At 44.6% G+C, this 13,329-nt stretch overlaps 1 protein-coding gene across 3 annotated transcripts in view; it reads left to right on the forward strand.

Moving 5' to 3' along the window:
* The first annotated feature begins 4,547 nt into the window (after positions 1–4,547).
* The window catches only part of DGUOK (deoxyguanosine kinase), a 28,696-nt gene continuing 19,914 nt past the window's right edge, over positions 4,548–13,329 (forward strand). The window contains exon 1 of one of the 3 annotated variants that reach the window (XM_034659373.1): positions 4,548–4,775. In XM_034659373.1, coding sequence (XP_034515264.1) covers positions 4,592–4,775 — 184 coding nt within the window. In that variant the 5' untranslated portion in view covers positions 4,548–4,591. The remainder of the gene's footprint in view (positions 4,776–13,329) is intronic. The other 2 variants (XM_002921485.4, XM_034659374.1) reach the window with 2 other exon arrangements.

Here is a 13,329-nt window from a genome sequence, read left to right on the forward strand (position 1 = left end):
TGAGGCTCAGAGAAGTTAAGAACTTGCTGAAGACCACAGAACCGAGGTTGAAATCCAAGTGTGTCTAACTCTACAGCTAGTACTCCTATTGTACTCCCTTGTTTCCCTTTTCTTGAACATGAGTAAGAATGAGAACTAGATGACTCTTGGTGGGGGCGGCAGGTTAAGAAACAAGGGCTTTCAGAGATGTAAGTCCTTGTACTCAAGGGCAATACCCAGAGAACATGACCAGAAAGAGAAACACAGGGTTTATAGGCTGTGACATACGACAGGTTCAAACACGATGTTTGAATTCGGGTAGCGGAAGGTCATAGTGGGCTTAAGATCTCTAGGAGGTCCTTTGTTATTGAGGATTAGGCTATATCTTGCCCCAAAACTAACCAAGAAAAGAGAAGAACCCGTAAGAAAATTTTTTTTCTTTCCCTCCTCTCCTCCTCCTCCTTCCTCTTCTTCTTCTCCACCTCTTGTTCTTGTTCTTCCTCTTCTCCTTCTCCTCCCCCTCCTCTTCCCCTTCCTCCTTTTCCTTCTCCTGCTGCTTCTCCTCCTCCTGCTCCGCCTTCTCCTTCTCTTTCCCTTTCAGTCTCTTTCTCTCTTGTTATTTGCTCCCCACTCCCTGCCCTTGGTCAATTCTGTTAAATTTCATAAGTATTTACTGAATTTTTGGCATCTATCATTACCAGGTAAGGCCACACAAGATTTACATATCCATAAAGATGATTCCTGCCATCAAAGTCTCACTGCATAAAGCTGGGGGCGCGGGGGAGATACATGCAAGACAATGATTTGAAGTGAAACAGAAGCACCCACAAAGTATGATGAGAAAACAAATGGCAATAATAATAGCTAGCATTGGTTGAGTGCTTACAATATATGAGGACTTAGGTTAAGAGCTTTCTATGGATTTCCTTACTTAATCCTCAGCATAACCCTATTAGCAAGTACTATCATTGACATTTTATAGCTAGTTTACAAGTTAACTCGTTCATCCAGCTAGTTAATAGCAGAAGATTCCTACTTTTGCCTGGCATACCCTTTACCTACTCAAGTCCCAACCTTGATGCTTCCAAGCAGATCCCACTTGGCTGTGAGCCTTCCCAGACATACCTATTTAGAGACAGTGGACCCCAGTAGAAGTGCACAAACCTCAATGTCAGACATACTTCCTCGGGCATCCCTGCACCTGCCCTCGGGGTAGGGTGGAGAAGCATGTTTTACAAAAATCCCTAGTGGACTTATGTCTTAGGATGGGTTTCCTAGAAGCAGACCCTGAAGTGAGGATACAGACAAGTGATTTAAGAAAGTGCTTGCAGGGGAAACCAGTGAGCAGAATAAGAAAAGCAGAACAAGAAAGGGGAGGAAGCCCAGCAGGGGACCTCTCAGACAGAGTCCCACAGTGGGTGGCTTCACCAGGGTTCCCAGGCAGCTCTGGCCTAAAAGCCTGACCGGATGCAACTGGGCTTTCATGCTGACCTGTCAGTGATTGGGGAAGTCACGCTCTGGGGGGAGATAAAGTCCCAGGCTTTCCACAGGTGCTGGGAAAGCGCTCCAGTATGCTGAGGGCAGTCTTGCAAAGAAGAGCTGCTGGCACGGGCTGTTGGGAGAGAGATCATGGGGAGGCCGCCAGAGGGCAGACACGCAGACACACACACACACACACACACACACAGATCGGAGGAAATGTGGAGCACTGACAAATCCCTGCTGTAGAGGGGTGCATCAGAGTCTCCATGTGGGGGACGATGGAGAGGCTGACCCGTTTTTCCTCACCCTGCCCCCACCCAGTCTTGCCCCACTTCAAAAAGTGCTGTCCTTTAAGTCTTCAGTGGAAGTCAGGTCATATGCTGATAGTGAGGGGGACATGGGTGGGTTACAGTGGCTTGAGGAGAGAGGAAATACACCAGGAAGTCAACTGAGGATAAATAGCAATAATGTCCTGGGCACTGAGGGTCAAACTGAAGGCAGCCATTACTGATTCTGGAAAGTGTACTAGGTGATAGCTGTGTGACAGGCATAAGTGCTGCTTGTGGGTTATCTTTCTCAACTCTCACCCCCAGCTCTCAGGAGTCCATACCCTTAACGACTCCTTAAATGCCTCCCTTCATAATTAGGTGTATCAGTCAGACTAAATTCAGGGAACCTCTTTAAAGCAGAGGTTACTGAAATAGCCAGTAAACATAAGAAAAAGTGTTCTGCTTCATTAATCATCAGGAAAATGCAGATTAAAACTGTATATGGCAGACTGGACAAAATGAAAAAGCTGACAATAACAACTGTTGTTAAGAATGTGGGACAACCACAGCGCCCACTCAGGATGGTGGCAGTGTCGATTGGTACAAACACTGTAAAACTATCTACTGTTTGGGAATGTTTACTAAAGCTAAACATACAAACAACCTATCACATAGCAATTCCACTCACAGGTATTACCCAAGAGAACTGCATGCTTAACTTTACCAAAAGACATATTTAAGAACATTCATGGCAACCCTATTTGTAATAGTCCCCATCTAGAAACTCTTACGTGTCCAGCAATAGTAAAACGGATAAAATACATTGTGGTATAGTGACCTATTGGAACAATATACAGCAATGATGATGAACTACAGCTACCCATATAGCATGGATAAGTTTCATAGATATTACATTGAAAGAAGCACTTACTATATGATTCCGTTCATATACAGAACAGGCAAAACGATTGTCTGCTGTTAGAAGTCAGGCTATCGATTACTTCTGATGTATAGTAACTGGCAGGACAAATGGATGCTGGAGATGCTAGCAAAGCCTTTTTCTTTATCTGAATCCAAGTAACATGCACAGTTTGTGAAAATTTCATTAAACTGTACACTTATGATACATGCTCTTTTCTTCATTACATATTACACTTTACTATAAAGTCTAAAAAAATAATAACTTTTAGTAGCCCCAACTTCTAGGAGAAGGTGAGTTGCCGGTCTGCACCTAACCTTGCCGACAACTTCCTCATTTAACCTTCACAACGACCCTGATGGCAGCAGAGGCAGAGAGACCTTCCGGGTGCCGACAGCCTCTCTCAAACTTTTTTTTTTTTTAAAGATTTTATTTATTTATTCGACAGAGATAGAGACAGACAGCGAGAGAGGGAACACAAGCAGGGGGAGTGGGAGAGGAAGAAGCAGGCTCATAGCGGAGGAGCCTGATGTGGGGCTCGATCCGGTAACGCCGGGATCACGCCCTGAGCCGAAGGCAGACGCTCAACCGCTGTGCCACCCAGGCGCCCCTCAAACTTTTTTGAATGAGTATTTTCCAACTCTGAGTTCACACAGATGAGGAAATGTAGGCAGTATTTTGGCACGGAGGAGGCTGTGAGTGGGAGCAGAGGATGGGACAGACTTTAGCTGTTCCAATATCCATTGGTGCTCCATCCAGGTTATCCTAAATAAATTTATAACCTATATCTTAAAAAAATGTTCTTAATATACGAATATCACTTCAACCATCCCATATAACCATCAGTGTAAGAAAAAGGTCTTGTGCTTTTTATGCAAGACAGATATCCCAGCCACCGATCTCTCCCCAACCCTTCGCTATCAGGTCCTTGTTTCCTAAAACCGGCCCGTTTAACTGTTGGGACTCCTGGTTTGACTCTTGTGGTTTCAACGGTGGAAGGTGGAAATACCCTCTGACAACATTTTATAAAGCGTTAGTTCTGAGGTCGTTATGACAGTGGGGTGTGGCAGGACAGTTAGGGCCTCACCCGGGGACAGCAGCTCAGAACTGCCCGTGCCCCTCCGCGGAGCTCAGCTTTCCACCGACAGCGGGACTCCGGTTTTAAACACCAGCAAGTCTCTACCCGCGTTCTACTTATCCTTTGACAAATTCCATTCAGAATCCCCACCGCCCCAAGCTGGCCCGCTCCTCGCCCCCGCGGTTCTTCACGCCCACGGAATCCAATCTATCTGGTTTAAACGAGTTCCACTCATACCCTGAGCCTCCACCCACTTTAGCCTAATGGGATTTTTGGCTACTATGCAAATCGACTGAGCGAACGTTTATTTATTCATTCAAAAGACAGACGGGGTGTAATGGGATGTAATGAACAAATTTGTTGATTTATTCAATAATGTGCCAGCATCGTGCTGCGCGTCACAGTGAATGGGAAAAAGTTAATTTGTGTACATCATCAGATTGTGTCATTTTCCTACTTAAAATAGTCCGGTTGCTACTCATATTAGAATAAAAAGCCGACACAAACACCCGGAAAAGTCTCGTTTACAATTACTTTGTCTTTAGTTATCACTTATTTTAAAGTTACACAAAAATACAAAGGTGATGAGATTGGTGAGTTTATGTCTCTTTTTTACCATGTTGCCTGCTTGACGAACAAAAACCGAGAGGCTAAGCCGCCGTGACAACTGCAGTTACTAACTGTCCCGCACCCCCGCACTAGAAGTCCTTTCCATTGAGCTTAGCTCCTCCACAAACTTCGCGAGAACAGAGCCGTCCTTTTGGCCCCACCCCCAGCCAGCCCCTCCCCACCCACTTCTTGCCCGGCGATCTCCTGACGTCAGAGGCGCGCCCGAGCGGTGGAACGGCTGTACCGAGGGCGGAAATGCTCTCGGCGGAAGTGGTAGCTGCGCAAGTCGTGGGCGGAATGACCGCGGGCCGGCTCCTTCGAAGGCTGTTGCGAACCCCTCCCAGCTCCGTGGCTCGGAGCACAGTCGGTGGCGTGTGTCCCTCCAGGGGCTTGCACGCGGAGCGCAGGCCTCGAAGGCTCTCCATCGAAGGAAATATTGGTAAGGGCCGGAAAGTGGCTGCCAGCCTGAGAGGCTGAGAAAGGGAGCTGGGCCCAGACCCCCCCCCTTCCCCGCGGTCTGTTACCGTGGGGCATTTCCCCTCCCAAAGAGGCCTTTGCTTCTTTGATTTTTAGGATGTCAGGCCTCAGTACTCTTCCACAGCCACGAAGTCTGTAGCTAGGGCAAGAGTTCTGCCAGCTTGTTCTAATCGAAATGGATGCGACAAAGAGCAGGATATCATTTCTTACTTCTCCTAAGATAGGGTTGCCAGATTTGGGGGAGGGGGAAAGGTGCTCATTTAAAACAGGATTTCAGATAACGAATACTATTGTAGTGTGTGTCCTATGCAGTATTTGGGACATACACTGGAAAAAAATTATTTGCCTACAATTAAAATTTAACTGTCCTGTATTTTCTCTGGCAGCCCTACCCTAAGAGTTCCTAAAATTCAGTCATTCAGATACCACTTACACTAATTTTATCATCTCTCTTCTAGTCCCATATAATTTCTTAACGTTTTTCTTAGAAGAAACTCACTTTTTAAACTTAAAACATGTATTACTTATAAGAGTAGAGACCCAGTATCTTAAATAAAGAGTAATCATAAAGCGAAATGAAAGCAAAACACTTCAGTTTAATGTTAACTAAATTCTGACTTGATGCTTTTACTAGCTAAGGTGCTGAGCTCTAAAGAGATTAGCAAGTGTTGAGTATTGAAGACATTCTAGCAGCAGATTGAGAATTTCTCATTTTATTCATTCAACAAATAACCCTTTGTGCAACTTCTGTATGCCAGCACTGTCCTGGCCCTGAGGATACAGCACCGAACAGAACAAATAAAAATCTCTGCTCTCATGGAACTCTAGTAGCGATAAATAATAAAACAATATAAATTAAGTAAACAGAGTATTAGATAGTAATGAGTGTGATGGAGAAAATTCAGGGATGAGCGATTGAGGGAAATAGCAGTTTTAAATAGGGTAGTCAAGACAGGCCTCACTGAGAAAGTGACATTGGAACAAAAACCAGAAGAGAATGAGGAAATGAAACCATGTAGGTAACTGGGAAAAGACTCTTCAGGCAGAGAGAGACCAAGTGCCAAGGCCCTGAGGTGGATAGTGTGTTCAGGGAACAGGAGGAAAGCTGTTGTGCTGGAACAGAGTGAGCAAGGTAGAGAACGGAAGGAGATGAGGTGCGAAGGTAAGGAATGGCTGGATTATGTAGGCCTTTCGTCCGTGGTGGATTTTTACTTACCATTGGAAAAGGTTTGAGCTGTCAAGGAACAGGATTTGACTTAAATGATGAAAAGGTGACTCCAGCTGATACTTTGACTGTATAAGGTGTCAGGAGGTTATTGCAATGGTGAGCTGCCATGAGTTGGAGCAGGGTGGTAACAGTCGTGGTGGGTAAGAGGCATTTGGATTCCAGTTACATTTAAGGCAGGCCAAACTAGATTTGGTAACACGTGTGGAATGTGAGATAAAAAGGTCAATCATTTTGGCCTGAGCAACTTGAAAAATGGGAGTTCCGAATTTTCTTAGATGGAGAAGAATGGGAAGAACAGACCGGGGGCAGGGCCTGGTTTCAAGATTCTATCTTTAGGCATGTTAGGTTTTTATGTGTGTATTAGATATCTAAATGGAGATGTTGAAGAGGTAGTTAGTTATATAAGCCTGGAGTTCAGAGTCTCCCTGGACTGGAGGTTTAAATGTAGATGGTCTTTGAAGCCAGGAGACCTTGTGTGTTGATGGAAAGGACTAAGCTGTGGGGCACCCACATGTTAAAGAGATTGGGGAAGGAACCAGGCAAAAGAGACTGAGAGGGAATGACCACTGAGGTTGGAGCAAAACCAAAAGAGAATGATATCTTGGATGCTAAATGAAGAAGGTGTTCAGGGGTTGAGAATGTTCAACAGTGTAATGCTGTTTAACAGAGCTTTTTGGTGAACTTGAGAAGGACAGTTTTTAGGGGCAGTAGGGGTGAACGTCTGATTGGCATAGGCTCAAGGAAAATGGGAGGTGAGGAACTGGAGTCAGTGGATTAAGACAACTGTTTGGAAGTTTTCCTAGAAAGGGGACACGTGGGGTGGCAGCTGAAATGGGGAGGGTTTGAGGGGGTGGTTTCCAGTTTTTTCTTTTTGTGAGAGGAATAGATCATGTTTGTAAGCTGGTGGAAATGTTCAGTAGAGAGGGGAAAAAGTTGGTGAAGCAGGAGACAGGATATAATTACTGGAGCGATTTTAGTAAGCAAGGAGGAGTGGAATCTATTGCCGAAGTGGAGAAAGGTTAGCCGAAGTTAGGAGCACAGTCTATCCCTAGTAACAGTGTGAATGGCAACAGAAATGAGTACTGACTCGAGTAGGCATGGTGGGAACCTGGGGAAGGTCTTTTGGTTGTTTTCTCAGTGAAGGAGAACGAAGGCTCAGCTAAGCAGAGTGAGCGTGAAAAGAGAGGAAAGACATGAATTAGCCTAGTGAGTGAGCAAGAGAAATGTAGAGCTGCCAGTTAGCATTAAGGACCCATTTGGACTCAGTGGTCATGAATTTAAAGTGAGACCAGTCACCACATCTTTTTTTTTGTGTTTCTCCAGCCAAATCAGAAACATCAAAAAGATTGAGAAGGGAGGGTCCTGCTCCCTGCCTCATGGTATTAAAGATGTTCTTTGGGAAACATGCCTCTAAAGGAAGCTCTGTTCTCAGGGCCCGGAGAGGTGCCAAAGTACTTCACACAATAAGTACTTGGACAGGCCATCAGGCGAAGTTTCGGCCCTCTCTCCCAATTTTCCTGATCTTTGCTTCTTAATCTTTCTAGGTGGATATACTTCTTCCTTACTTTCGCTTGAATCAAGACTTAGTACCTACCAGGAGGGTAGACTCCCATGTGGTACAGTTCCTGTCCTTTAAGGAGCTCGTACCCAGGTGGAGGAGCAGACTTGTAAACATAATTCCTGTACCATGTGATGAGTGCCGTATTTGTTGGGGCATGGGAACTCAGAATCTCTGGGGTAGGAATTCCCAAGGGGGAGACGAGGAAGGAATGTTCCAGGTACAGTAAGTCATATTTGCTAAGGAAAAGCCTGAAGAAATGTGTAGTTTTAAGAACAGGGATGTGCCTGGACAGCAGAACGAGAGTCTGGAAGGGTATACCAGACGGTGAACAGCGTGTGCAGCATGCTAGGAGTTTGGTGTAGGTGGTGAGAGGCTACTGAAGACTTGAGGCCGGCATGTGCCATGACCAGATGCATTTTTTTAAAAATTGGCCTAAGGAATGAACAGAAAGCAGGCACTTTCTTTGTCATTTGCTGCATTACCCATAGTGCCATTCATCCGTTGTGTGGAGTGAAGGAGCAGGAACAGAATTTGGAGTAGATGGACTAGTTTTGAGGCTGTCGTTGTAATAGTTGGAGTGTGGGAAGATGCAGGCCCGAACAGAGGGAATGGAGAGACAGAACAGAATGGAGGTTGGAGAGGGATTTTGAAAGTGGGATTGACGGGACTAGGTGGCCACTTGGAGGTGACAGATAGAGCATAGAGAATGACAGTGAGGTTTATAGTTCACTGACTGAAAACTGAGGAAGGGAATGAAGGAAGAAATAGTCTGGGGAGGTCAGAGTGGTAGATTTGGTTATCAGGTGCCTCTGAGACATACAGAGATGTTCTGAGCTAGGTTAGGACACGTGCCTGAAATCGAGAGAGATGGGACCGAGATTTCAGATATGGAAGTTGTTGATTGTGGGGGTGGTTGTTGAAGCCTTGGAAGTGAATGCACTTGCCCAAGGAAAATGTGACTAATGGCAAGTGGACTGGGGGCCCCTAATCTGGCTGCTTCTAGTTTTGCCTCCTACTGCTCTCCATCACCCCACACACCGTGATGACTGTCCTCAGGCAGAATTAGTCACTGCCTCCTCTGTGTGCTCTCATAACATTTTGTACCCACAACTGCTGCAGCACTTGGGGTCTGTGGGGATTGTTTGCACATTCAGCACCTTCCCTGGGTTGGCCACTTAGTGTCTTGCTCATCTTTGCATCAGCAGCACCTAACTCCCTGCCTGACCCCTTGTATTCTTTGGGTGTTTACCAGATGCTTGACTCCTGTGCTGTGATACCGTGTGGAAGTTAGTCATTGGTGCCCACGGAGGGAATATTTTCAACTGCTTTACAATCAACTCAGGAGTGAGCTTGTTCTCTAATCACAGGTGACGTCCCCAAACAAGTCAGTACCCCTCCAGGACACCTGAAGAGGGGAAGGGAAACCCCTGTCCTGAGTGAAGTTAGATATGTTTAGAGGGGCTTTTCCTGTAGTCGTGCTGCTCTGAGTCCTGTTGATCGGATCCTGTAAGTGCAGACCGCAGCATGCAAGGAAAGTGAGTCAGTCAGGATAATGGCGCCCAGTATGAGTTACGAACCATATGCCATGTGTGATTGAAAATCAAAAGCTTGCTGCCTAGAATCCCTTAAGAGCTAAGAAATAAAATACTTAGTCTATCTTCTAAGTGTATTCATGGCTACAGAGTATTATTGCCTCCCCAAACCAGTTATTTTATAATTACAGACCTCAGTTGAAGAAAGGATTGCTGTGTGAGATACTGGCAGTGAGTCATCTCAGACCATTCTCACTTTGATTTTCTAAGACCCAACCAAAAAAGAAGAAACTTGGTCACTTTTACAGTCTAGAGACTTGTACATAAAGTGGAGGAGAGAGCTTCCCTAATAGCATGTTCCTTACGTTCTAACGTCACTAATGTGCATCTATTGCTTTTATTGCATATAAACAATTGGGCAAAGAATCCTGGGGAAAAAAGGCCTGTTTATTCTAAACGTTGTATGTTGGAGTCTTTGTGTCGGTAATTCCCCTCATTCCATCCATCTCCATTCCTGATATCTGGCTAGATACTCAGGATGCAAAGGGAACAAGGTCAGTCTGTGCCTTCAAACAGCAAGTGGAGAGAGTGACGGGTTAGCAAATAATTATAACTTGATACCTTGGTAAGTCTGAGCAGGCAGTGGTTAGCCCCCCCCTCTGAAGTGGAGCAGAGAGAGCTGAGAAGACGACAGTGAAAGGATGAATCAGGTAGGTGCGCAAAGTAGTGCGGGGAGGGGTTCCAGATCAGTGAGGGTCTCAACGCTGAACAAGAGGGGTTTGGATCCTATGCTGGGAGCTGAGAGCAACTTTTTTTGTTGTTAAGCATAGTTTCCCATGGGAAAAACAGTAAGAGGGCTTAGGGCAAAACGGTATTAAGTTTCTTTTAAGCCTGCTGAGTGATTTTTGTTAAGTTCGCCCAGAATACTTGTGGGCTCAGATTCTTTCTGATCCTGGGTTCTTTGTTTCATGGGTGGAGTATAAGCTCCTTGAGGGCAGAGCCTCAGCCTAGTTCATCACTTTAGTCACAGTACCTAGCACTTGGTAGCTCTTCCATAAACATTCGGTAAGTGAGTGAATGAGTAGATGGATCCGACATCAAACCTAGCGCCTGAAATACATGCTTTGAATATTCTTTGGAAGACTTTATTTTGTTTAAGGTAGTTTTATATTTATTGCCTTAGTTTGCTTTTTGGTACAAGGTTTCAGAATTGGATTTTTGCTGTGTTTTAAATTTTGTTCAGGAGAGGAAAATGCCTGGAGGTGATGTTATGTTTAAGAGGCTTGCTTGAAATACAGCTGTATTACGTTGAAAGTAATACATTATTTCAGGTGTTACATCAGATACTATCTAATTGCTAGATTTTAGCAGAATGTAGCAATAGCAGGCATCATGGTTTATAGAAAAATTTGTGGAAAGAAAAAAAAAATCATGACTTAGGAAAGGATGGAAATTAGCAACAGAACTCTTTGATGTAGCTTGTGGAATGACAATCCTGGTGCTAATAAAAATCAGCATGTTGAACTAATATACCCTAAGAAAGTACCTCCTCTCCTTTTCCGAGTCATGGCACTTATAATAAAGTTCAGTAATAGCTAAGGTCTGGAAGGAGGGTTTGATTCTGAGATCTGATACCTCCCAAATCCATGATATTAAAAAGTATATTGAGAGATAACAGTGAACCTGGGATCTGACTAAATTGTGCTGGTGAGATCATAAGAGGCTGGTGCTCTGCAGAGAGACCAGACAAAGGGAGGACTTTGTCTTGTTTGCCCAGTGCTGCATGGAGAGGAGCGGCTTTTGGTGGACATGAGTGTTTTGCTCCCTAGGTGGAGGCCACTGTAGCAGGAAAGAAGCAGACAACACCACTCTTATGAAGCTCCCGGGAACACTTTAAAATGTATGTCTTAAAAAACAAAACAAAACAAAAAAACAGAGGCAGGTGGGTGGCTTGAGTAGTTAAGCGTCTGACTTGATTTCGGCTGGGGTCGTGATCTCAAGGTTGTGAGACTGAGCCCTGCATTGGGCTCTGTGCTCAGTAGGGAGTCAGCTTGAGATTCTCTCTCCCTCTCCCTCTCCTCCTCCCCCCATAAATAAATAAATAAATCTTAACAACAGCAACAGTCAAAACCCAAGCAGGAAGAAAAAACTTAAGCTTAGGTATTATAGCACTAAAAAACCTTAGGCTATGTGTGGTTTCAGTATGAACATGTAACTTTGAATTTCTTTTAAAATTATTCCATATTTGTGGCTGGTGCCTGGCACAACTGAGTTCCATTGGAATATAGCTTAAGAAATGCTGCCCTATGGCCAATGCCCCAGGCTCTCCGAGTGCTAGAGCAACCTGGATGGCACAGCTCTTAGGACCTGCTGCCACTATTTACTGTCATTCTTTGCTGAAGCTGGCTTTTGATTACTAAACTGGCTTTCCAGAAGCTTTTGAATGGGCAGTGGGGTACAGGGTAGGAGTATTGCCCTGGTGTAATTGTTCCAGTAATTGGAACTGTATATTTCCCATTACATCAAATTTGTTGGCATTCCGGGTTTTGTGTGTTTAAAAGGCATGAGTCGGTTTCTCAGAGTCCTGACTACTTTAGATGAACTAATAGTGTCTGATCTCAGAGGTGAAGCTGGCACTCCCTAACCCTCAGGGCCCTTCCTTTCTACCTGCAGTAGTTTCTTAGATTGTTTTTAACTTTTAAAAAATGTAGTTCTAACAGTCATTCAATCCCAGCAATCTCAATTGCCTTAATTTTTCCCTATTAATTAAAATAACTTTTTGGCTGGTAGGCAGGGACCATATTTTAGATTTAATCAACAACCTGCAATCTAAATTTTGCCCATCTATGCCGAATATTTTAAAGTAGGGGCTACTCAGAGCAGGCGGGCATATGATAATACATAAACTCAGCTAATTTGTAACTCCTGTCAGTCTGTTAAGTACTTCATGACAAGCCTATAGGCTTTTTCAGTAGTCTGGCATGTGGTTTTAGAACCTATATATATATTTTTTAAAACCACCTCTGTTGATTTTGATCAGATTGTTCTGGATTGCAACCTCAAATATAAGTAAGCATTAGGATCACTTGGGGAATACTCATAAATGTGGATTCCTAGGTCCCAACCCCAGAGAGTCAGATCCTGTTAAGAAACCAAAATTAAGACCCATGAAGCAATCAAACCACTTAAATGCTAAACATGTCATAAGCAGTTAATAAATAGTGTGATTCAATTGCCCAGTGTGATAGGAATTCCATGTGAGCTAGAGACTTTCTAAACTTCATGAAGAGGTGGGACCTTAGGCTTGGTAGGGGGAAAAGGGTTTAGACACAGGCCAGGAAGAGCAGGGGAAGGCATTTATTCACTGAAGTGTGGGAAGAGCAGAGGCTGGGTGGATGTGCAAAGGCGCACACGGGCTGGGTGGAGGTGGAACTGAGAGATGAGCATGACTGTACAGAACACACAGATTCGTGGTGTTTGTTCTTACCCTGTGTTGTTCAGACGCGAGCTGGAGTGCTGTGTAATCAATGGCACATATTGGATGTGTGGGCTCTTCTGAGCCCCCTTCATTCCTGACCAGTAACCGTGAGTGGCTCATAGAATTGACTTGAAGGGTGCCTCCATTCCTTCTTTTGGTTCTATTTGGGTTCCTCCTTAGGGTAGAACTTGGTTGAGAAAGATCGTCTCCTAACTTGTTTTTTGATTTTTAACAAATGTCAGTGTCAGAGGGAACCAAAATTAGTAATGTATGAAGTGTTTTATTCATTCAGGTCATTGTGCTAGGCTCTGAGTCCACCCTTTTGCCTTAGAGGAGCCCCATCTTCTACCTGGAGAAACAGAGTAATTACAATTGTAGTGATGAATTCTTACCCGGAAAGCCAGGCCAAGTATAAAGGATGATCAGCTGATCCAGCTCAAAGGCATCAGGGTCTGGAAAAGCTTTATACAGGAAGGACATCTGAGCAGAATCTTGAAGATTGAGTAGGACTTGACCAAGTGAGGAGAGGAGGTGCTCCAGGAAACGGGAACAAAGAGGCAAAATCACATTTGCAGAAGAGAGCATGGCACGATTGGAGTTGCAAGGAGTTTGGTCAGCAGGAGCTCAGGGTGCCTAAAAGAAGCTGAGGCCAGAGAGGTACATGGGGGCCAGATCTTGCTAAAGGGTTGGATTTTATGTGAAGGCAATAGGAAAACT

This window comes from Ailuropoda melanoleuca, chromosome 4 (genome assembly GCF_002007445.2).
Source record: "Ailuropoda melanoleuca isolate Jingjing chromosome 4, ASM200744v2, whole genome shotgun sequence".
Taxonomy (NCBI): domain Eukaryota; kingdom Metazoa; phylum Chordata; class Mammalia; order Carnivora; family Ursidae; genus Ailuropoda; species Ailuropoda melanoleuca.